At 46.6% G+C, this 25,678-nt stretch overlaps 2 protein-coding genes across 2 annotated transcripts in view; one reads left to right on the forward strand and one right to left on the reverse strand.

The window, feature by feature from the left end:
* LOC140732449 (high affinity cGMP-specific 3',5'-cyclic phosphodiesterase 9A-like) overlaps window positions 1-25,678 on the reverse strand; it is a 208,445-nt gene that overhangs the window by 80,882 nt on the left and 101,885 nt on the right. The gene's annotated exons all lie outside the window — the stretch shown is intronic.
* LOC140736276 (myeloid cell surface antigen CD33-like) overlaps window positions 20,286-25,678 on the forward strand; it is a 34,656-nt gene continuing 29,263 nt past the window's right edge. The window contains exons 1-2 of the mRNA XM_073062230.1: window positions 20,286-20,346; window positions 24,200-24,279. Coding sequence (XP_072918331.1) covers window positions 24,225-24,279 — 55 coding nt within the window. The 5' untranslated portion in view covers window positions 20,286-20,346; window positions 24,200-24,224. The remainder of the gene's footprint in view (window positions 20,347-24,199; window positions 24,280-25,678) is intronic.

Consider the following 25,678-nt stretch of genomic DNA (forward strand, 5'->3'; position numbering starts at 1 on the left):
GACTTTTTACAGAGCCTCTAGAAACTGCTGCCCTCCCGCTGGTTCAGCCCCTTTCCTTGACAAGACCGAGCACTATATCTAGAACTACAACTTACCCAGGGTAAACATGAAAGGATAAATCAAATCCATCAGCTCCAGGAATGAATAAATCATTGTCTCTGTGTACACTAACGGGAGGAAGAGACAGATTGGGTCATAACTGTGGTGAGATTAATTCCAGAGCAGTGAACCAAACACCGGTTTAACCTTCCTCCAGGGCAGCCTGACTCTTGCCAGGGCACATACTCAGTGTGCTGCACTCAGGCACACACCCGACCCTAACTGAACTTTAATAGCTCAGCGTCCCCTCCTCACCGCCGTCCCACAGGACTCACACCTCACCCAACCACTCCCACATTTCTCCCTCCTAACCACTCCCACCCACAGCTCTCCCACCACATCTCACCACACCCTCCCACAGTGGTCCTTCTTCACCGACCGTCGCACAGGGCTCCCAAAACCGACCTACCCACAGCACTTACTGCGCACCGCCTCTCCCACGCCGCTCCCTCCTCACCCTCTCCCCAATACACCCTCATCACTATCCCTCCTTCAGTGGCCACTCCGCACCCTCAATATCACAGCATATTGCCTCCGTCTCACTATCACTTGGATGTCTGGCCGGATTATGACCACAGTAGCTCTCGAGTTGTGGAGTTGACCCGTTAAACCGCCCCTCTTCTCGCCTTCATCCTTCCCCCATTGCCACTGTCCCATCTCCACGCTGGGAGCTTTTACCCATCTGGAAGACAGAAACTGCTGGAGGTATTCAGCTTGTAAAGCAACATCTCTGGAGAGAAATAAACATTCGACGTTTCGGTTGGAGACTCTTCGCCAGGACAGGAAAGGAAGAGGCCAGATCCCAGAATAGGAAGGTAGCTGGGTGGGGTGGGGCAGCTGGAGTACAAGCTGGCAGATAATAGGGGAAATCAGGTGAAGGAAAAGGTGGTGAGTGAAGGGGGGAGGGAGATGAAGTGAGAAGCTGGGAGGTGATAGTTGAAGAAGGAATCTGAAAGAGGGAGGAGACTAGACCGTGTAATAAAGAGAAGGAGGAGAACCAGAGGGTGTTGGTGGGCAGGCGAGGAGAAAAGGTGAGATGATAACCAGAATGTGGAATAGAAAATGAAAGGGGGCGGGGAGAGAATTTACTGGATTTTAGAGAAATCGATATTCATGCCATTGTGTTGGAGGCTAACCAATGGAATATGAGGTGTTGCTTTTTCAATCCTAGTTTAGCCTCGTCTTGTCAGCAGAGGAAGCCATGTACACTCACTCGTTTGTGAATGGGAAACAGAATTGAAATGGGGGCCACCGGGAAATCATGCCATTTGCAGCGGACATAGCGGTCTCCAGTTTTGTGTCGAGACTCACCGATGTGGAGGAGGTCACACCAGGAGCATCGGATACAGAAGACGGCACTAACAGACTCCAGGTGAAGTGTTGCCTCATCTGAAAGGACTATTTGGGACCCTGAAGGGTGGTGAGGGTGGAGGTGTAGCAAGTCATGCTTGCTGGGTAAGTGCCAGGAGGCTTCTACCCCCATTCCGTTCCAGCTTTGAAGAAGTGTCTCGGCCCGAAACGTCGACTGTTTATTCATTTCCATAGATGCTGCCTGACCTGCTGAGTTTCTCCAGCGTTTTCCGTGTGTTGCTCATGAATTCCAGCGTCTCCACAATCTCTTGTGTTTACCCATTTTGAAGTTCCTGGTGTAGCTGACGAGAGGATTCAACCGTGACGAACATTCTTGCTCGTTCGCTACCACCAGGCAGTGGTTCATCATCTCCTGAAACTTGGACCACAGCCTCCGGTCACAGGTCACACAGGCGCGTCCCCGGTTCGGCAATACGGCGAGTAGGATTAGCACGGGCGCCAGGCTGGAGCGTGGCATCTCCGTGTCGGAGCCGCCTTCTGAGCTGCTTCGGGAGCGAGGCGGGACGGTGGTGGGTTAGGGGGAGCAGGCTGTTGCGTAACAGAGGTCTCCGAACATCGGACGGTCACTCGGCGGTTGTTCCCGTCACAATAGGGCCACCGCTCCCCTAAGGTACAACAAAGAGCGAGGATACTTGTTTTTATATTCTCGTCGTATTTGGCGAAAACGAGGGCGCATAATTTTATTGTGATTGGAGGAACATTTAGGAGATGTCACAGATAGTTTATTTTACTACCTTTACTACCACAGGTAGTTTATTTTAGGAGATGTCACAGGTGTTGGGTGCGTGGAACGCGCTGACAGGGGTGGTGATAGAAGTATATTCATGAGGGACACTTAAACGTCTCTCGGATATATACATGGATAGAATAATGGAGGGAAGGAGTAAGTTAAAGGGTTAGTACTACATCGTGGATCTGGAAGAGGGGACCGATTGTAGCTTAACTAAGTTTGCTGATGATAATAAATTGAGTGGAAAAGCAAATTGTGCAGATGATACGGAGAGTTTGCAGAGAGATATAGATAGATTAAATGAGTGGGTAAGGGTCTGGCAAACGGAACACAATGTTGGTAAATGTGAGGTCAGCCACTTTGGAACGAATATTGAAAGAGCAGATTATTATTTAAAAGGTAAAACAATTTCAGCATGCTGCTGTGCAGAGTGACTGTGGTGTGCTTGTGTCTGAATTACAAACGGTTGGTTTGCAGGTGTAGCCGGCTATCAGTTGGACTGTATTGCTGGAGGGATTGAATTTAAGAGCAGGGAAGCTGTGTTGCAACTGTACAGGGACCTGGTGTGGCCACACCTGGAGTACTGCGTGCAGTTCCGGTCTCCTTACTTGCGGAAAGATGGACTGGCTTTGGAGGCGGTGCAAAGGAGATTCACCAGGTTGATTCCAGAAGATGAAGGGATTGGACGATGAGGAAATATTGACTCGCTGGACTTCAGAAGAATGAAAGGAGATCTTCTAGAAACAAAATTCTGAAGGGGATAGATAAGATAGAGGCAAGAAAGTTGTTTCCTCTGATAGATAGTCTAGAAGTAGGGGACAGAGCCTCTAGATTCGGGAGAATAGACTTAGGACGGAGATAAAGAGGAACTGTTTTTCCCAGAGGGTGGTAAATCTGTAGAATTCTCTGCCCAATGAAGCAGTGAAGGCTAACTCAGTAAATATATTTAAGACAAGTTTGAATGGATTTTTGCATAGTTGGGGAATTAAGGATTATGGGGAAAGGCAGGTAGGAGGAGATGAGTCCATGGTCAGATCGCCATGATCAGACTGAATGGCGGAGCAGGCTCAACGGGCCAGATGGACTACTCCTGCTCCTATTTCTCGTGTTCTTATGTGGATCGAATGGTCTGTACTGTGCCGTTCCGTTCTGTGTTCTGATATTGATATTCAATATTTATAAGAATAAAGTATGCAGGGCCTTTTCATTCTTAAGTCCGCAGACTATGGGTTAATTAGCGTTAATCAAAAGCACTGTTGCCGTACATGCCGCCCTCTGGGATGGAATACGATTTCATTGATTGAGGGGGCTTCCTCAACGCACCCTATCCCCCCTCCCTCCATCTAGTGGCGGAAGAACATTACTCTGTGGATCCTCCTCCCCCCACCGATCCCCCGCGGCACAACCTCTACATCCACCCGAAAGTGCAGCCCAGCTCTTGACAGCAAACAGTTGTACCGAGCTGGGTGGAATTGTGCTCAAAATCGCTGGGTTAAGGGTTCAGTGACCGGGGAGGCGTGGATTCAAATCCCAACCACTGTCAATGGGCAGAGCTTCTGCCTCTTCTGTCCCGCCAGGACAATGCACGAGAAACTGCTTCCCTCGATGAGGATGGGGAATTAGTCACGATTTGCCTGGTTCTGTTTGTAAAGTGACTGTTGTGGTTTGAATTTATAACAAATGTTATTTTTTGTAAAAATGAACAAACCCTTACGGCGTACAAACGCTCAGCGGCGGTCGGATTTCCCACTTGCGAAAGAGGAGGGTCTCCCCAGGGGAAGTCCTTTTACGGGGGTGTCCTTCCCATGTACATCGGGGACCTGGGGTGGGGGGTGCTGCATAGTCCGGTGCCCTGTAATAAGTTCACAAACATGAGAAAATCTGCAGATACTGGAAATCCAAGCAACGCACACAAAATGCTGGAGGAACTCAGCAGGCCGAAATGTCGACTGTACTTTTTCCATCGATGTTGCCTGTCCTGCTGAGTTCCTCCAGGATAGTGTGTGTGTGTGTGTGTGTGTGTGTGTGTGTGTGTGTGTGTGTGTGTGTGTGTGTGTGTGTGTGTGTGTGTGTGTGTGTGTGTGTGTGTGTGTGTGTGTGTGTGTGTGTGTGTGTGTGTGTTCCCTGTAATAATTTCATCAGTTTGTACGGGGATCTCCCAGCCGCCTCCGCTTCTGCGGACGGGAAGAGACCGAGTATCACATGTACATGGAGTGTGCGAGGCTGCAGCCCCTATCCGGATATCTGAAGAGGCTGCTCCTCTCGGGTTGCATCTTAGACCCACTTCATCATATGCGGTCATCCATGGGGCGGGAGGATGGTGAGGGTGGGGGCAAGGAGGGAGGAGGATGAACTGGGGAACCAGTTCCTGGGGCTGCTAAAAAATGCTATCCGGGGTCCCAGCGGCGGGAAGCGGAGGGTTCTGCCCTGGCTGACTGCCTGGCGATGTTCCCGGGATTATGTCCGTGCCCAGGTAACCGTGGACAAGTAACACGCGGGTGTCACGGGTACCACAGAGGTGTTCCGGGGCCGTTGGGTACTGCAGGGGATAAATGTCATCCCAGATCAGGATGGGAATATTTTAGTTTAATTTAGTCTGTGGTTGTGTTTATCGATATTTACTGTAGTAACGTAGAATGCAATTAGTAGGACCTGTTTGATTAACTTAATCGTTGTTAGCTTTTTGGTTACACTAGTTGTGTTTGTTGCGTATTACAATAGACAATAGACAATAGGTGCAGAAGTAGACCATTCGGCCCTTCAAGCCTGCACCGCCATTTTGAGATCATGGCTGATCAATTCCTATCAATACCCGGTTCCTGCCTTGTCCCCATATCCCTTGATTCCCCTATCCATAAGATACCTATCTAGCTCCTTCTTGAAAGCATCCAGAGAATTGGCCTCCACTACCTTCCGAGGCAGTGCATTCCAGACCCCCACAGCTCTCTGGGAGAAGAAGTTTTTCCTTAACTCTGTCCTAAATGACCTACCCCTTATTCTCAAACCATGCCCTCTGGTACTGGACTCTCCCAGCATCTGGAACATATTTCCTGCCTCTATCTTGTCCAATCCCTTAATAATCTTATATGTTTCAATCAGATCCCCTCTCAATCTCCTTAATTCCAGCATGTACAAGCCCAGTCTCTCTAACCTCTCTGCATAAAACAGTCCAGACATCCCAGGAATTAACCTCATGAATCTATGCTGCACTTCCTCTACAGCCAGGATGTCCTTCCTTAACCCTGGAGACCAAAACTGTACACAATACTCCAGGTGTGGTCTCACCAGGGCTCTGTACAAATGCAAGAGGATTTCCTTGCTCTTGTACTCAATTCCCTTTGTAATAAAGGCCAACATTCCATTAGCCTTCTTCACTGCCTGCTGCACTTGCTCATTCACCTTCAGTGACTGATGAACAAGGACTCCGAGATCTCTTTGTATTACTCCCTTACCCAACTCCATATTGTTCAGATAATAATCTGCCTTCCTGTTCTTACTCCCAAAGTGGATAACCACACACTTATTCACATTAAACGCCATCTACCAAGTATCTGCCCACTCACCCAGCCTATCCAAGTCACCCTGAATTCTCCTAACATCCTCATCACATGTCAAACTGCCATCCAGCTTAGTATCATCAGCAAATTTGCTGATGTTATTTTCTATGCCTTCATCCAAATTGTTAACGGATATGGTAAACAGCTGTGGTCCCAATACCGAGCCCTGTGGCACCCCACTAGTCACCACCTGCCATTCCGAGAAACACCCATTCACCGCTACCCTTTGCTTTCTATCTGCCAACCAGTTTTCTATCCATGTCAATGCCTTCCCCCCGATGCCCTGAGCTTTGATTTTACCCACCAATCTTCTATGTGGGACCTTATCAAATACCTTCTGAAAATCGAGGTACACTACATCCACTGGATCTCCCCCGTCTAACTTCCTGGTTACATCCTCGAAAAACTCCAACAGATTAGTCAAGCATGATTTACCCTTGGTAAATCCATGCTGGCTCGGCCCAATCCTATCACTGCTATCTAGATATGCCACTATTTCATCCTTAATAATGGATTCTAGCATCTTTCCCACCACCGATGTCAGGCTGACAGGTCGATAGTTCTCTGTTTTCTCCCTCCCTCCTTTCTTAAAAAGTGGGATAACATTAGCCATTCTCCAATCCTCAGGAACTGATCCTGAATCTAAGGAACATTGGAAAATGATTACCAATGCATCCACAATTTCCAGGGCCACCTCCTTTAGTACCCTAGGGTGCAGACCATCTGGACCTGGGGATTTGTCAGCCTTCAGTCCCATCAGTCTTCTCATCACCGTTTCCTTCCGAATGTCAATCTGTTTCATTTCCTCTGTTACCCTATGTCCTTGGCCCATCCATACATCTGGGAGATTGCTTGTGTCTTCCTTAGTGAAAACAGATCTAAAGTACTCATTAAATTCTTCTGCCATTTCTCTGTTTCCCATAACAATTTCACCCAATTCATTCTTCAAGGGCCCAACATTGTTCTTAACTATCTTCTTTCTCTTCACATACCTAAAAAAGCTTTTGCTATCTTCCTTTATATTCCTGGCTAGCTTGCGTTCGTACCTCAATTTTTTCTTCCGGTATTGTCTTGTTAGTTAAGTTCTGTTGTTCCTTAAACACTTCCCAATCATCTATCCTCCCACTCACCTTAGCTCTGTCATATTTCCTTTTTTTTAATGCTATGCAGTCTCTGACTTCCTTTGTCAACCACTGAGGCCCCTTTCCCCCCTTTGAATCCTTCCTTCTCTGGGGGATGAACTGATTTTGCACCTTGTGCATTATTCCCAAGAATACCTGCCATTGCTGTTCCACTGTCTTTTCTGCTAGGCTATCCGTCCAGTCAACTTTGGTCAGCTCCTCCCTCATGGCTCCATAGTTTCCCCTGTTCATCTGCAACACTGACACCTCCGAGCTGCCCTTATCCTTCTCAAATTGCAGATAAAAGCTTATCATATTGTGATCACTACCTCCTAATGGCTCCTTTACTGCGAGATCGCTTATCAAATCCTGTTCATTACATAACACTAAATCCAGAATAGTCTTGTCCCTGGTCGGCTCTCATACAAGTTGTTCCAAGAATGCATCCCGTAGGCACTCTACAAACTCCCTATCCTGTGCTCCAGCACCAACCTGATTCTCCCAGTTCACCTGCATATTGAAATCCCCCATAACTACTGCGACATTACCTTTGCCACATGCCAATGTTAACTCCCTATTCAACTTGCACCCAATATCCATGCTACTGTTTGGTGGCCTGTAGACAACACCCATTTGGGTCCTTTTGCCCTTACTGTTCCTCAGTTCTATCCAAACAGACTCTACTTCTCCTGACCCTATGTCCCCCCTTGCAAAGGACTGAATCTCATTCCTCACCAACAGGGCCACCCCACCCCCTCTGCCCACATTTCTGTCCCTAGGATAGCACGTATACCCTTGTACATTCATTTCCCAGGTCTGATCTCCCTGCAGCCATGTCTCCGTTATCCCAACAACATCATAGTTACCAATTCGCACCTGGGCTTCAAGCTCATCCGCCTTATTCCTGACACTTCATGCATTCAGATATAGAATTTTTAACCCATTTCTCCTCTCTCTGTTTGAATCGCTGCCTATTGTGCTTAACCCAGCTCCCCAAACTCCCATCGGGCTATATGCCCCTAGAATTTTGTTGTCCTTCCTAAATTTACTTATTCTTTCAACACATTTAACTCCATGTTCTGTCAGACCATCCCTCTGTACATGTGTCCTCCTTATCACTTGTCCGCCTCACCTTTCTCTACTACACACTTAATATTCCGGAACCATGTAGTCCCCACCTGTCCTTTATTCTTCCTCTCGCTATCCTCTCTCACATTCTGGATCCCCGCCCCCTGCAAATTTAGTTTAAACCCCCCCCCCCCAAGAAGCTCTAGCAAACTTCCCTGCCAGAATGTTAGTACCGCTCCAGTTCAGGTGTAAACCGTCCCTTCGGAACAGATCCCACCTTTTATTTACAAACCCAATTATCTACAAACCTGAAGCCCTCCCTCCTGCACCATCCTCTCAGCCACATATTAATCTTTATAATCCTCCTGTTCCTTGCCTCACTCGTATGTGGCACAGGTAGCAATCCTGAGATTGTTACCCTGCAGGTCCTGCTCTTCAGCTTCGCACCTAACTACCTGAACTCCCTACGCAGGACCCCCTCACTCATCCTACCCACGTCATTTGTCCCTACATGGACCACAACATCTGGACTCTTGCCCTCCCTCTCGAGAATAACCTGCACCCAATCTGAGATGTCTCGGACCCCGGCACCAGGGAAGCAACATACCATCCGAGACTCCCGATTGTATTGTATAACGAAATTTGTAATAAACATATTACACCAAAATAAACCCCCCCAAAAAAATACGCGGCGGCCTAACACGCAGCGCGGTCAGTTTTTCCACCTGGGAGTGGAGGCGGGTGCGGTGAGTGGCCATGTCCCCAGTGGACGTTTATTTACGGGGGTGTCCTTCCCATGTACACCAGGGACCTGGGGTACAGGGTGCTCCATAGAGCTGTGCTCTGCAACAAGTTCATCACTTTCTACACGGATCTCCCAGCCACCTGCTGATTCCACAGGCTGGAAGAGACCGTGTACCACATAAACAGGGGGTGTGCGAGGCTGCAGCCCCTATTCAAACATCTCCGGGGCTGTTTCTCACTTTCTGGATGCATTTTACCCCAACCTCGTTAGCTTTGGTCATCCAGTAAAGAGGGGAGAAGGGAGGGAAGACGATGTGCTCGTTATTCTAATCCTGAAGTTGGCTAAGATACCTATCCATGAGTCTTGGAGACGCACAGTGGAGGTTTTGACCGGGCTGACTGCCTGGTGGAGAGGGAAGAGAGGAAAAATAGACAGACTGGAGTTGGATCGGAAGGGGAGTGGGTTCAGCTGAAAAGGGAAAGTCTAATTACTCATTCAATTGGAGTAGGCGGAATCAGACGTGTAATTCTCAGCGTTTCCTTTGTACAGAATCTACATACCACTTCCGCTAAAGTCTCACTTCCCATCATCAACCTCTCTCTCACCACCTCCCTTCCAATCACTTATGGGGGGGGGGTGCAATTTCCACCGCGGAAAGTAATTTTTATGTTCTCCCCGTAACCGTGTGGGCTTCCTCCGTGTGCTCCAGTTTTGCTCCAACATTCCTGTGACTCACGAGTTCGGGTTTGTAAGTTGTGGGCATTTTATGCTGACGGTAGAAGCATGGTGACTCTTGCGGGCTGCCCCAGTACATCCTCGGACGGTGTTACTCATTGACGGGAATGACGCATTTCACTGGTTGTTTCAATGTACATTTGACAAATAAAGCCAATCTTCTTAACCACCTCTGGACCCGACCACCCCATTCACCCTGAGTACTCTCTCTCCGTCCACTCTGAGTTCTGATACAGGGTCTAGACGTGAGACGTTGACCATTCCTTCCCCACCAAACATGTTGCTGGACTCGCTAAATTCTCCAGCAGATGGCGAGTGCTCCATATCCCAGCGTCTGCCGTCTCTGGTATCTGAATATTGTCTGGTCTTGCTCTGTGTACGAATGGACTGCTCGGTTCACTGTGGACTTGCAATTGGGATTGGACAGAGTGTGTGTGAGCGGTAGAATCTGAGGGTGGGGGTAGTCATTGGGAAAGTGGGAGAATAGAATGGGATCCTCGTGTATTGGTATTGGTTTACTATTGTCACATGTGCCGAGATACAGGGAAAAGCTTGTTGAAAAAGATTAAATTCTTACACAGTGCATCGAGGCAAATCAAGGTAAAACAATAACAATTCAGAATAAGGTGTAACAGCTGAGGAACTATTTAATCTTATTACAAAGGTGAGATAGGATCTGCCTTTGAAGCTTTTGATACTGTACGTGTTTAAGGCTTTCATCTCTCCCACCCAATGGAAGGGGCTGCAAAAGAGTATGTCCAAGGAGGGTGGGGTCCTTGATTACTGAGTCAGTAGGAAGTGTAGACTGAATCCATGGAGGGAAAAGTAGTTTCGGAGATGTGCTGAGCTACTGTATGTCCACAACTCTTGGCAGTTTCTTGTGATCATGGGCCAAACCATTGCCAACCCAAGCCATTAGAATGGTTTATCTGGTGCATCACTAAATTTTGTAGGGTTTGACAGGGACCTGCTAACTTTCTTACCTTGTCCAAATATGAAACAAGGTGTCTAGCTATTGGAATTTTTCTACCGTGAAATCACAGAGTACAGAATACAATCTGTGAAATCACAATAAAGAATTCAGTCTGTGAGATTGCAGTAAAGAGTACATAGCAAGATAGAAAACCTACAGCACAATACAGGCCCTTTGGTCCACAAAGCTGTGCCGAACTTGTCCTTACCTTAGAACTACCTAGGCTTACCCATAGCCCTCTATTTTTCTAAGCTTCATGTGCCCATCCAGAGTCTCATAAAAGACCCTAATGTTTCCGCCTCCACCACGGCCGCTGGCAGCTCATTCCCATGCACTCACCATTCTCTGCTTAAAAAATTTAACCCTGACATCTTTTCTATACCTACTTCCAAGCACCTTAAAACTATGCCCTCTCGTGCTAGCCAATTCAGCCCTGGGTAAAAGCCTCTGACTATCCATACAATCAATGCCTCTCATTATCTTGTACACTCATATCAGGTCAGCTCTCATCCACTGTCACTCCAAGGAGAAAGGGCCGAGTTCACTCAACCGATTCTCATAAGGCATGCTCCCCAATCAAGGCAAATCTCCTTGTAAATCTCCTCTGCACTCATCCTATGGTTTCCATGTCCTTTCCATAGTGAGGCAACTAGAATTGAGCACAGTACTCCAAGTGGGGTCCGACCAGGGCCCTATATAGCTGCAACATTACCTCCCGGCTCCTGAACTCAATCCCACGATTGAAGACCAATGCTCCATATGCCTTCTTAATGACAGAGTCAACCTGCGCAGCAGCTTTGAGTCTCCTATGGACTCGGACCCCTATATCCCTCTGATTCTCCACATTGCCAAGAATCTTACCATTAATACTATATTCGGACATCATATTTGAAAATGAACTACATTTATTTGGCTTGAACTCTATCTGTCACATCTCAGCCCAGTTTTGCATCCTACCAATGTGACGCTGTAACCTCTGACAGCACTCCACACTGTCCACAACACCCCCAACCTTTGTGTCATCACAAAATTTACTAACCCATCCCTCTACTTCCTCATCCATGTCATTTATGAAAATCACAAAGAAGAGGGGTCCCAGAACAGATTCCTAAGGTACACCACTGGTCACCAGCCTCCATGCAGAATATGACCCATCTACATACACACTTTGCCTTCTGTGGGCAAGCCAGTTCTGGATCCACAAAGCAATGTCTCCTTGGATCCCAGGCCTCCTTGCTTTCTCAATAAGCCTTGCATGGTGTACCTTATCAAATGCATTACTAAAATCTATATATGTACACTACATCTATGGCACTACCTTCAGCAATGTGTTTAGACAGATCCTCAAATAAATCAATCGGCACGACCTGCCTTTGGCAAAGCCATGCTGACCATTCCTGATCATATTATGCCTCTCCAAATGTTCATAAATCTTGCCTCTCAGGATCATCTCCATCAACTTACCAACCACTGAAGTAAGACTCACTGGTCTATGATTTCCTGGGCTATCTCTGCTCCCTTTCCTGAATAAGGGAGCAACATCTGCAACCCTCCCATCCTCCAGAACCTCCCCCATCTTCATTGATGATGCAACGATCAATGCCAGATGCTCAGCAAACTCCTCCCTCGCTTCCCACAGTAGCCTGGGGTACATCCCATCCAGTCCTGGTGACTTATCCAACTTGGTGCTTTCTAAAACCTCCAGTGCATCCTCTTCCTTAATATCTACATGTTCAAGCTTTTCAGTCTGCTGCAAGTCATCCCAGCAATCACCAAGATACTTTTCCTTAGTGAATACTGAAGGAAAGTATTCATTAAGTACCTCTGCTATCTCCTCTGGTTCCATACACACTTTTCCACTGTCACACTTGATTGGTCCGATTCTCTCACATCTTATCCTCTTGCTCTTCACATACTTGTAGAACGTCTTGGGGTTTTCCTTAATCCTATCCGCCAAGGCCTTCCAATGGCCCTTCAGGCTCTCCAATTTTCATTCTTAAGTCTGTGAGACCACAGTAAAGAATACAGTCTGTGAGATCACAGTAAAGAATACTGTCTGTGAGATCACAGTAAAGAATACAGTCTGTGAGATCGCAGTAAAGAATACAGTCTGTGAGATCACAGTAAAGAATACTGTCTGTGAGATCGCAGTAAAGAATACAGTCCGTGAGATCACAGTAAAGAATACAGTCTGTGAGGTCGCAGTAAAGAATACAGTCCGTGAGATCACAGTAAAGAATACAGACTGTGAGATCACAGTAAAGTATACAGTCTGTGAGATCACAGTAAAGAATACAGTCTGTGAGATCGCAGTAAAGAATACAGTCCGTGAGATCACAGTAGAGAATACAGTCTCTGAGGTCACAGTAAAGAATACAGTCTGTGAGATCGCAGTAAAGAATACAGTCTGTGAGATCGCAGTAAAGAATACAGTCCATGAGATCGCAATAAAGAATACAGTCCATGAGATCACAGTAAAGAATATAGACTGTGAGATCACAGCTTTCAAGTGTAAACAACACTTATGTAGGCATCCGTTAGTCTCGAGATACTATGGATTTGCACCTTGGACAGTTTCCAAGCAGGGTTGTATGGGAAACCGGCAGCTGCCCATGCTGCAAATCTCCCTTCTCCATGCCACCGATGTTGTCCAAGGGAAGGGCAAGGGCCGATACAGCTTGTGATCGGGTTCATTGCAATGTGTGGTTCAATTCAAATGTGATCGAAGTGACTTTGACCGTGGAATGATTGTTGGTGCCAGATGGGGTGGTTTGAGTATCAGAATCTGCTGCTCTCTTGGGATATTCATGTACAACAGACTCTCCAGTTTACAGAGAAGATGTGAAAAACAAAACAAAAAAATCCAGTGAGTGGCCGTTCTGTGGGTAAAATGTCTTCTTAATGAGAGAAATTACAACTGTGGCTTGGGGAAGAGCATCTCTGAATGCACGACATATAAAACCTTGTGTGTATGGGCTACAGCAGCAGAAGATGATGAACATACACTCAGTGGTCACTCTATTTGATACAGGAGGTACCCCGAGTGTATTTCTGACCAATCAGAGCACAGGGAAATAGAGGCCACTGAAATCAATTGGGTCCACAATCGCCGATGTGTTCTCTTCTTATTCGGTATGTGGGTTCTGACCTAACAGGAAGGTAGAGTTGTCCCACTACCTTGAACTGCTGTCGTTCATGTGGTGACTGAGGTGTGTGCACATTGGCTTCAATGGTTCCCAGTGACCACACATCAAGCATTCGTCATTGGCTGTCAGGTTTTGGGGGCATCCCCAGGTAGTGGAAAGTGATGGAGAAGCGATTGCCTTCTTTGTATCCTCCTTTTCATACTTCCCATTCCACACCGACATGTCTGTCCATGGCTCGAGGCCAAATTCAGGTTTCAGGAGCAACACCTCATATTCCAATCTGATGGCTTGAGCATAACTTTCTCAAAATGAAGATTATTTGTCACTTGTACATCAAAACATCAAAATATTCCATTTGTGTCAATGACCAACACAGTCCAAGGATTGTGCTGGGGGCAGCCCGCGAGTGTCACCAACATCACATGCCCACAGCTTACTCACCCTCACCTGAACGTCTTTGTGGGAGGAAACCAGAGCACTCAGAGGAAGCCCATGAGGTCACAGAGTGGACATACAGACTCCTTACAGACAGCAGCACGGACTGACCCCCAGGTACTGGTGCTGTAATATGCTATGCTGACACTATGATACCGTGTTGCCCTTCTCTAACTTCTGGTAACCATTCCCCTCTGTCACCCCCCACCTCTGCTTTTTAGTTGTATTCCTCATTACACATACTGGTGGCCCCCTAAGCCACTTCTCTTTCGCTGCCCCACCCACATGACCTGTCCAATACCTCGCTATCGTTCCCCACCACCTTTCCTTTCTTCCGTGGCCCACTCTGTTCTATTAGATTCCACCTTTTTCCCTTCATCTCTTCCACCTATCACGTCCCAGATTCTTTCTTCATTCACCCTTCCCCACTCACCCATCTACCCCCTCACTTGGACTTGCCTATCACCTGCCAGATTGTAAACCTCTCCCCCAGCTTCTCAACCCTTCCTTTACAGTCCTAATTAAGGGTCTTGCCTGAAATGTTTATTCATTTCCACAGATGCTGTCTGACCTGCTGAGTTCCCACAGTATTTTGTGTGAGTAGCTTAGATCTTCCTTGGTGTCTGATATCCCGTGTTCGAGAGCCACCCACCTCAGAGAGCCATATTAATCCATGGAGAATTATATTATGGAAGCTTGGCTACAATGACAATATTTTCAAATTGCAAGAAGCAGCAAATGATGGAATATTTGTGACCAGGCAAAGGTCACGGAATTGTCCATCACATTGGGCAGAGAGCTCTATAGTTCCCTGTTTTATCTCTCCCTCCTTAGAGAGTGGGATGATTTTTGCCTCATGACAATCCATGGGAAGAGTTGTGAAGGCAGAGGATAACTGGAGTTTTCACTTTCTTCTCAGCTCCCTCACACAGAGCTCTGAGATGTTGATGAACAGAAATACTTCAATAGGAGTTTGAGGAGAGTTGGAGTGTCACCAACCACTCGAGCAAGTTTCTACAGATGTACCGTGGAGGACATTCTGACTGGTTGCATCACCGTCTGGTATGCAGAAAGTTGTAAAAAGCTGCAGAGGGTTCTAGACTCAGCCAGCTCCATCACAGGCACAACCATCCCCACTATCGAGAACATCTTCAAAAGGTGATGCCTCAAGAGGGCAGCATCCATCATGAGGGAACCTCACCATTCAGGACATGCCCTCTTCTCATTGCTGCCTTCGAGGAGGAGGTACAGGAGACTGAATAGACCCACATTCAACGTTTTAGTCAGAGCCTCTTCTCCTTTGATGTCAGGTTTCTGAATAGTCCATGAACCCATGAACACTACCCCACCATATTTGTTAATTTTTACTATATTTCTTCTGTTTTACACAGTACTGTTGCACAAAACAACACATCTGGTGATATATGTCAGTGATAATAATCCTGATTCAGATTCAGATTTGAACTTGGATATTTACCCTTCACTCTCAGAGGAAAATGCTGCCCTTTACTCTTGTTATGGCCCTTCTAAAAGCCTTCCACATACCAGTCAACCCCAGCTAGATCCTGCCTGATGCTCTCCTAGTCAAACCTACTCCAGTTTCAGATTTAAGCCTGTGGTCCTGCACTGTCTTTATCCATAACTATTTAAAAACTAACATTGGTACTGAAATCAGTGTATTATTGTCTCATATACCAACACACTGAAAAGCTTGTGTTGCATACTGTTTCTACAGATCAGATTATTACACAGTGCATTGTAGTAGAACAAGATAAAGCAATAACAGAATGCAGAATGCAGAATAAGCAAGCAGGATGGACAAAGGAGAATCAGTTGATATTGTGCACTTAGATTTACAGAAGGCCTTTAACAAGGAGCCACACATGAAGCTTCTTAAAAAGCTATGAATCCATGGTATTGCAGGAAAGATTGGAGATGGATAAAGCAGTGATTGATTGGCCGGAGGCAAAGACTAGGAATAAAGGAACCTTTCCTGGTTGGCTGCTGCTTCAAGTGGTCTTCCATTAGGGTTTGTGTTGGGACCGATGCTTTGTACATTCTATGTCTAACATTTGAATGATGGATTTGATAGAGTTCTTGCAAAGTTTGCAGGTGATGTGATGATAGGTGGAGGATCAGGTAATTTTGAGGAAGTCAAAAGGCTACAGAAGGCATTAGACAGATTAGGAGAATTGGCAAGAAAGTTTCAAATGAAATACAATGTTGGAAAATGTATGGTCATGTACATTGGTAGTAGAAATGAATGTACAGTCTATTTTCTAAACTTGGACAAAATCCAAAACCTGAGATGCCAAGTAAATTGGGAATCCTTGTGTAGAATACCCACAGGTTTACTTGCAGGTAGAGTCGGTGGTGAGGAAGGCAAATGCAATGTTCACATTCATTTCAAGACGTCTAGAACATAAGAGCAGGGATGTGATGCTGAGACTTTATAGGGCACCGGTGAGACCTCACCTTCAGTACTGTGAACAGTTTTGTGCTCCTGATCTGAGAAAAGATGTGCCAGCATTAGAGAGGGTTTGGAGGAGGTTCACAAGTATGATTCTATGAATGAAAGGGTTATTGTACAAGGAACATTTGACAGCTCTGGGTCTGTACTCATTAAAACTTAGAAGGATGAAAGGGCATCACTTAGAAACCTTTTGAACTTTGAAAGGCCTAGGCAGAGTAGCTGTGGAAAGGATGTTTCCTATGGTGAGGTAGTCGAGGACAAGAAGGCACAGCACCAGGATAGAGGGAAGTCCATTTGAAACAGAAATGTGGAGAAATTTCTTTAGCCAGATGGTGGTGAATGATTAGACTTTGTTACCACAGGCAGCTGTGGAGACCAGGTTGACGGGTGTATTTCAGGCAGAGTTTAATAGGTTCTCGATTGGACACGACATCAGTGGTTACAGGGAGAGCATCAGGGAGTGGGGCTGAGGAGGGGAAAAAAGAATCAGCCATGATTGATTGGTGGAGCAGATTTGCTGGGCCAAAAGGCCTAATACTACTCCTGTAACTTATGGTCTGTGGTTTCATGGAATTCTGAGGATTACAAGCCACAAGTCTACACTCTGCATCAGTGACCAGGACACCTCACTCCCCGACAGGCTGAATATCTTTTACACCCAGGTTGATGCACAGAGGAAAGTGCAGGCGAGGAAGGCACCCTCCCACCAGTGGAACAAACACTCCATCTGGCAGAAGCTGAGGTGAGGAAGACCCTGGCCAAGTCAACTCACGCAAAGCTGCCGGGCCCCATAATAGACCAGGTCAGGTTCCAAAAGACTGCGCAGCCCAGATAACTGAGGTGCTGATGAATATATTCAACATCTCTCTGGAAATGTTTATTGTCCCCTCAGTTTTCAGGATGGCAACGTTCAGTCCAGTTCTAAAGAAGGTGACGGTAACCTGTCAAAGTGACCATTGTCCGGTGCCATTAACATCAACCATTATGAAATGCTTGGAGTGGCTGGTCATGAAACGCATTAAAGCCTTAATCCCGGCCACATTGGACCCTTTCCAGTTTGCCTTTCCCTTGAATTGATCCACTGATGATCAGTGACCTCTGCTCTCCACTCTGTGCTGCCCCGATTGGAAAATGGGGTCTCCTATGTCAGGCTGCTGTTATAGAATTCATTTTGGCATTTAACACCATCGTATCTCAGGAAATAACGGGGAAGCTATTTTCACCATGTCTTAACTCCTTCCTCAGTAACTGGATCCTGGACTTCTTAACAGAAAGGCCACATTCAGTCCATGTAGGCAGCAATGTCTCTGGGCCCATTACTCTGAGCTCGGGTACTCTCCAGGGCTGTGTGCCCAGTCCACTGGAATTCACAGTCCTGACCCGTGACTTAAACTGTGTCCTCTGGTTTGCAGATGGGACAACATTGGTTGGCATCATCAACAGCGATGATGATGTGGAGTACAGAGAGGCTTCTGAACTCCCTGCCGTATCGCATTCAATGTGTCACCGGCAAATCTGTCTGAGCCTTATAATATTTAATTTATAAAATTTACTTTGTTTATTTATACTTAATTCATCTGTAGATTTTAACCTTTAAGTTATTGTGCATGTATGTTATGTGTACTACTGTGCTTTACACCTTGGTCCAGAGAAACATCAGATCGTTTGATGGTAAATATGTATATAATGAAATGACAATAAATTTGACTTGATGGGAGAGGGGAGAGGTGAGAGTGTCCGGGGTGTGTGGGGTTTTTGACAATGCTGGCTGCTTTACTCAGGCAGCAGGAAGTGTAGGCAGAGGCCATGGAGGGGAGGCTTGTTTCTGTGATGTGAAGTTTCTTGCGGTCACAGGCAGAGCGGTTATTGTACCAAGCCGTGATGCATCCGGTCAACATGCTTTCTATGATTCGAATAGAGAAGGAAGTTCATGATGAAACTGAACCCAAAGCTGTGAAGGTTAAAATTATTGCTTGTCCCTGTGGACGTGTAACCAGTGGTTTGATGTATGAGTGTGCTGGAGGGTGTGCAGTTATCCACTGAGGATAGTTGAGCCTTGTGTCTAGTTCTTTGCATTTTTTTTACTTCTCCACCCTCATCACGAGAGACCCTCAGAATTGTTCTCCACTCAACCCAAAGAACTGAGCTCCCTCAATCTGGAATAATTTCAGTTTATCTCTACCACACACACTGACATTTCCCCAAAATGTGATGACCAGACTAAACACTGTGGTCTGTGGACCCTTGGTTAATGGTCGGGGTCCATGGCATAAAAAAGGTTTGGAACCCCTGTACTAGGTTTTCAGAATGCTTCACTGTGACCATAAGTCCATAAGACAGAGAAGCAGAAATAGACCATTCGGCCCATTGAGTCTGCTCCGCCATTCCATCCTGTCTGATTTATTATCTCTCTCAACCCCCATTCTCCTGCCTTCTTCCCGTAACCATTGACACCCTGACTAATCAAGATCCTAACAACCTCTGCTTTGAATATATTCTATGACTTCGACCCCATCTGGAGCAATGAATTGCTCAGATTCACCACCCTCTCATTAAAGCCATCTCTCATTTCTGCCACAATTCAAAACATTTCTCTGACCACTTCTTCACCTGTCTTGCCCCCTGTGATGATGTACGCACATTTTCTCCGAATCTTTCCCCTTTCTAGCACGGCTTGCAGAATTGCATCCTCTTTTCTTTCTTCCTCCCTGCATTTAGCACTTCTCTTTTCTCTGTAAAAGCTTACACTTGTTCCTTCTCTGCTACCTCCCCATACTATAATTATCTCCTTGAATTCTCCCACAATCCTCCTCTCGATCCACCACTTCTCCAAGTTCGCTTCACCTGTCAGCTTGCAAACTCTGTCCAGTGCAAAATTTTCAGTCATTAACATATGTTCATAAAGAGAATGCACTTCAAAAGGGCAAAACTAAAATAAATTTATTATCAAAGTATATATGTGTCACCATATGCAACCCTGAGATTGAATTTCTTGAGGGCATACACAGTTAATCCAACAAGCACAATAGAATCAATGAAAGATCACACCCAAAAGAATGGACAGTCAACTAGTGTGCAAAGAGAACAAAGTGTGCAAATAGAAAAGAGAAAAAAAACAATAAATATCGAGAACATGAGATGAAAAGTCCTTGAAAGTGAGTCTATAGGTTGTGGGAACAGTTCAGTGATCTGATCCACTCTGCACTTCCATTCATTCTGAAAGACAACATTTTCAGATTTAATTCTTTCCTGTTGCTCAACAAACTCTCAGTCCAGTCTGTTTACAGTTCCGTATCTCCTTAGGACGTTGGAGACATTTGGCCCATCGAGTCTAAATCTGACAGTTTACGGGGTGATCCCAACACCCACAATCTATTCGTAAATTCCCGTCAGTTCCTCTCAGACTGTACTGAATAGCTGTTCAGTCAGAACGGTTTAAAATGGCCAATTAACCTAGCTGGGCTGCACCTTCAATCCTGACGTGGTCTCGCATCACTTGTCTTTTCAAAACTATCAGCTGGATTGTCCTCATCATCCCTATTTATTGATCAAAAGACTCTGAAATTTGGATGAGACAACTGGTCCAGAGGGGGTCGGGTTGCATAGACAGGGAGGGGTGTGTGGTCCAGAGTGGGGTTACAGAGAGAGGGAGGGCTCTGCCTGAGAGTCCTATCCCACAGTGCAGCAGACCCTAGGCTAAGCAAAAATAATGTCACTGTTGGATTGAATGAGTTAATCATTTGTGAATACTTCCTCATTTTGTTTCCCTTTCCTGATTAAAAGTGTTCTCTTCAACAATTTTATCCACACAGTGAAGCTGCTGCAGGAGAGGGCAGTGACCCCTGAAGTGTCTGTCTGATTAACTCTGGAGACGAGCAGTGGACTGATCCTGGGTATGTAATTCCATGCTTGTAGCCAACTCTGGCAAGAACTGGTGATGTGAGACATTGTACAGAGTCTGATCATTGGTGGACTTTGTGGGGCTCTACATCGTGTTTATTGGTGGACTTGGTTGTGGATCTCAATTCTTGGCTTTATCCGGGAATAGATCCACCATGCCACCACATTCCTGCCATCCCCTCTGCCCTTTTGCCCGCTTTATCCTTCTGTTCCTGCCCATTCTAGTGTCTATTCAAATGCCTCTTAAACATACTGAATGTATCTGCCTGGAACCCCTTTGGCAATGCATTCAGTAATCAACAGGCAGAAAATAATTTCCCCTCAGACCCCCTTTAAAACCCCTCGTTGGCACCTGCACCCAGCATCTTCTTGTTGCTGACACCTCACCATGACAAAAATACATTCTAGTGATCAACCCTCTCTGTGCCTCTCCTAGCATTCTATTCCTATCAGGTAACCCCTTGTCCTCCTTCACCCCAGAGGGGGGGAGAGGCGAGAGGGAGAGAGGGGATGGAGAGGTGTGAGATAGAGAGGGAGAGAGGAGGAGAGTGAGGGGGAGAAAAGAAAATGGATCCCCTCCAAACCAGGAGGAGGCATTTTGGTGAATCCCCACTGAGTTCTCTGCAGCACAATAACTTCCTCTGTATAGTGTGATGACTGTAACTGCACGCAGTTCTCCGAGTGCAGTCTGACCGGAGGCTTGTAACATTGCAACATATCATCCCAACTCTGATATTGTGCACACTGACACATGAAGGGAAGTATACTGTATGCCTCTTTCACCATGTATGAGGAAGCTAAACAGAATGTACAAACTTCTTACAGAGAGCAGTGGGAATGGAACCCTGGTCACTGGTACTGTAAAGTGTTGTGCTAACCACGATGCCACCGTACCTCAGTGGACTGTGTCGCACATCAGACAAACCACCGCAGAGTCAGTGCTCAAAGAGTGTCACACTGTCGAACGATGGTCGAGTCAAACAGCACAGGAACAGGCCGTTCAGCCCATCCAATGCATGTTGACTCAGCCAGTCCCATTTGTTAGCATTTTCCCATAACTGCATTTTAAGTGTAATTGTACTGCCTCATGAAGTTTCACTGGTAGCTTGTTCCAGGGTCAGAACACCGACTGAGTGAAAAACTTGTCTCTTCAGGTTCCATTAAATCTCTGCCCTCTTACCTAAAACAGGAGCCTTCTGGTTCTTAATTTAGTGGACCTGGTAAAAGACTGGGCTTATTCATCCTATCTCTGCCCCTCATGAATTTATGTACCTCTAGAAAATATCCCGCATTTCCCTAGGCTCCAGTGAATATATCCCAAAATACACAACCTCTCTGCATAACTCAGTACCTCGAGTCAGAACAACACACTCCTTAATCTACACTGCACTCTGTCCATGTAAAAAGCTTTGTACTTCGAAAGACCAGTGAGAAGGAACAGGAAAAATCATTCAAGCGACAGCAAAGGGGCAGTGTCACACTGTCAGAGGGACAGTACTGAGGGAATGTCACACTGTCAGAGGGACAGTACTGAGGGAGAGTCACACTGTCAGAGGGACAGTACTGAGGGAATGTCACACTGTCAGAGGGACAGTACTGAGGGAGTGTCACACAGTCAGAGGGACAGTACTGAGGGAGTGTCACACTGTCAGAGGGATAATACTGAGGGAGTGTCACACAGTCAGAGGGACAGTACTGAGGGAGTGTCACACTGTCACAGGGACAGTACTGAGGGAGTGTCACACTGTCAGAGGGACAGTACTGAGGGAGTGTCACACTGTCAGAGGGACAGTACTGAGGGTGTGTCACACTGTCAGAGGGAAAGAACTGAGGAAGTGTCACACTATCAGGGGGACAGTACTGAGGGAGTGTCACACTGTCAGAGGAACAGCACTGAGAGAGTGTCACACTGTCACAGGGACGGTACTGAGGGAGGGTCACACTGTCACAGGGACGGTACTGAGGAAGTGTCACACTGTCAGAGGGACGGTACTGAGGAAGTGTCACACTGTCAGAGGGACGGTACTGAGGGAGTGTCACACTGTCAGAGGGACAGTACTGAGGGAGTGTCACACTGTCAGACGGATGGTACTGAGGGAGTGTCACACTGTCAGAGGAACAGCACTGAGAGAGTGTCACACTGTCACAGGGACAGTACTGAGGGATTGTCACACTGTCACAAGGACAGTATTGAGGGAGTGTCACACTGTCAGAAGGTCAGTACTGAGGGAGTGTCACACTGTCAGGGGGACAGTACTGAGGGAGTGTCAGACTGTCAGAGGGACAGTACTGAGGAAGTGTCACACTGTCAGAGGGACAGTACTGAGGGAGTGTCACACTGTCAGAAGGTCAGTACTGAGGGAGTGTCACACTGTCAGGGGGACAGTACTGAGGGAGTGTCAGACTGTCAGAGGGACAGTACTGAGGAAGTGTCACACTGTCAGAGGGACAGTACTGAGGGAGTGTCACACTGTCAGAAGGTCAGTACTGAGGAAGTGTCAGACTGTCAGAGGGACAGTATTGAGGGAGTGTCACACTGTCAGAGGGACAGTACTGAGGGAGTGTCACACTGTCAGGGGGACAGTACTGAGGGAGTGTCAGACTGTCAGAGGGACAGTACTGAGGAAGTGTCACACTGTCAGAGGGACAGTACTGAGGAAGTGTCACACTGTCAGAGGGACAGTACTGAGGGAGTGTCACACTGTCAGAAGGTCAGTACTGAGGGAGTGTCACACTGTCAGAAGGTCAGTACTGAGGAAGTGTCAGACTGTCAGAGGGACAGTATTGAGGGAGTGTCACACTGTCAGAGGGACAGTACTGAGGGAGTGTCACACTGTCAGGGGGACAGTACTGAGGGAGTGTCAGACTGTCAGAGGGACAGTACTGAGGAAGTGTCACACTGTCAGAGGGACAGTACTGAGGAAGTGTCACACTGTCAGAGGGACAGTACTGAGGGAGTGTCACACTGTCAGAAGGTCAGTACTGAGGAAGTGTCAGACTGTCAGAGGGACAGTATTGAGGGAGTGTCACACTTTCAGGTGGACAGTACTGTGAGAGTGTCACACTGTCAGAGGGACAGTACTGAGGGAGTGTCAGACTGTTGGAGGGACAGTACTGAGGGAGTGTCACTGTCAGAGGGACAGGCCTGAGGGAGTATCACACAGTCAGAGGGACAGTACTGAGGGAGTGTCACACTGTCAAAGGGACAGTACTGAGGGAGTGTCACACTGTCAGTTAGGCAGTTCATGAGTAGAATACCCCAGTGTTATGTCTGCATCCCTCTCAATTAAAGCTTGGACCAAGATCCTCAGCTGAGCCTGAAATCTTTCCCCTCATGGATTTTAATCATTAATAACCTCTCCCATTTTGGGGAAAACTGTCCCAGCCAGTCCAGTCTCTCCTTCTAACTCAAACACTCTAATGTTGGTAACATCTTTCCTGCATTCTCTCCAGTTTAATGACATTCTTCCTGTAGCTGGGTGACCAGAACAGCACAAAATGCTCCAAGTGCAATCTACCAACACATTGAACAGTTTTAAGAAAACATTCTAACTTTAGTTCTCACCGTCCTGACCAATACATGCAATGTGTCAAACGCTCCTTTCACCACTTTTTGTCAGTTTCCTGTTCCCTTCTGGTTCACTGGAACCCAGTTCCTCTTACATGTGTCCTTGTTTTCAAAGCTCCCTTTAAAATGCTCAATACAACATTAAAACTGAATGAATTAGTAGTGTGTGGGATTACTAATGGGAATAGTGTGGTACAGACTGGGAATCTTGTCCCTCACACTGATGTTGGAATCACAGCAGTTTGCAGGAGATTCATTGTAACTACTTTCTTTTTCAGTCTAAGGGTGGAAAACTGACAGAATATGCTGGATCTGAGAACAATCGGAAAGGTGTACTTCCTCCTGCCACTTCTTCAAGGTAAATCAGCAGCAGCTCGGGCAGCAAATCCCTGATTTTCCTCTAGTCTGGCTGGTGTGACACTAACCAGGGTACTCAGGGCTCAGTAGGGGGCTGGGCCGTGTGTCTGGCTGGTTAGCTGAAAGAGCCAGAGTCGTACAACTCATAAAGAGGCCCTGCAGCCCAAATTGTTCCTGCCGACAAAGATTCTCATCTAAATTATTCACAAATGGAAAATTTTCTACAGGTGTAGGAAATTTTGAGCAACACACACAAAATGCTGAAGGAATACAGCAGGTCAGCAAGCATCTCTGGAGGGGAATAAACATTTTGGGTGGAGACCCTTCATCTCGACATTTGGCCACCTCTGCCCCATATCCTTCTAAACATCTCCACTCCAAGTTCCTGTCCATATGTTGTTAATCTACCTGCCTCAACAACTTCCTCTGGCAACTTGTTCCTCATAGAGTGGCGTTTCCTATCGTGGCAGAGTCTCAGACTAGACGCCACTATCTCTGAACAGTATCTTCCCTTTAGAACAGAGAAGAGGAGGATATTCTTCAGCCAGAGTGTGGTGAATCTGTAGAATGACTTGCCACAGACAACTGTGGAGGCCAATTCATTCGGTTTATTTAAAAGCAGAGGCTGATAGTTTCTTAATTAGAAAGGACCTCAAAGGTGACAAGGAGAAGGCAGGAGAATGGGGTTGAGAATTCCATTGTGTGAGTATGGTGGAACAACTCGATGGGCTGAATGGCCTAATTCTACTTCTGTGTGTTATAGTTTTATGGTCTTCTATATTGTTCACTTTCTGGGAGAAGAAATTGCTCCTCGATTCCCTATTAAATCTCTCCCCCATCACTTTAAACCTGTGCCTCTGTGGTCTTGATTTCCCAACTCTGGGAAAAAGACTTTGAACTTTTACCCCGTCTCTGTCCGTTATGATTTTATACACCTCAATATGATCACCCTGTATGATACACTCCGATGAAGAGTGTCCCAACCAGTTCAACCTCTCTCCGTTAGTCAGTCTCTCATCAGGGTAGTGGAAGCAGCTTTAACAAGATTAACCGGTGGGAATTAGATCATTCGGGGATGGAACGTGTGGGGCAGTGGGGCGAGAGCCCGGCTGATTGGTGAACAGCTTCACAGAGACATCACTGGCTCGATAAGAATAGTCAGTGACAACTCAACAGTGTAGGTTCAGTCTTGCTGACGGTGGAAATGTGTGAAACCACGGGTGTGACGGTGGAGTTGATGTTGGTGCTTGTGAAGTTGGTTATTATTTCCAACACCCACCTCCAATATCCCTGGTACGACCCTCCTCCCCAGCTGCGCTCTCTTGGTGCGGTCAAATACAACCCCAGTGTGGTACAGGACACCTCCGCAGGGGTTTGATCACCTTTTCTCATTTCAGCGC

Source organism: Hemitrygon akajei, chromosome 1 (genome assembly GCF_048418815.1).
Source record: "Hemitrygon akajei chromosome 1, sHemAka1.3, whole genome shotgun sequence".
NCBI lineage: Eukaryota > Metazoa > Chordata > Chondrichthyes > Myliobatiformes > Dasyatidae > Hemitrygon > Hemitrygon akajei.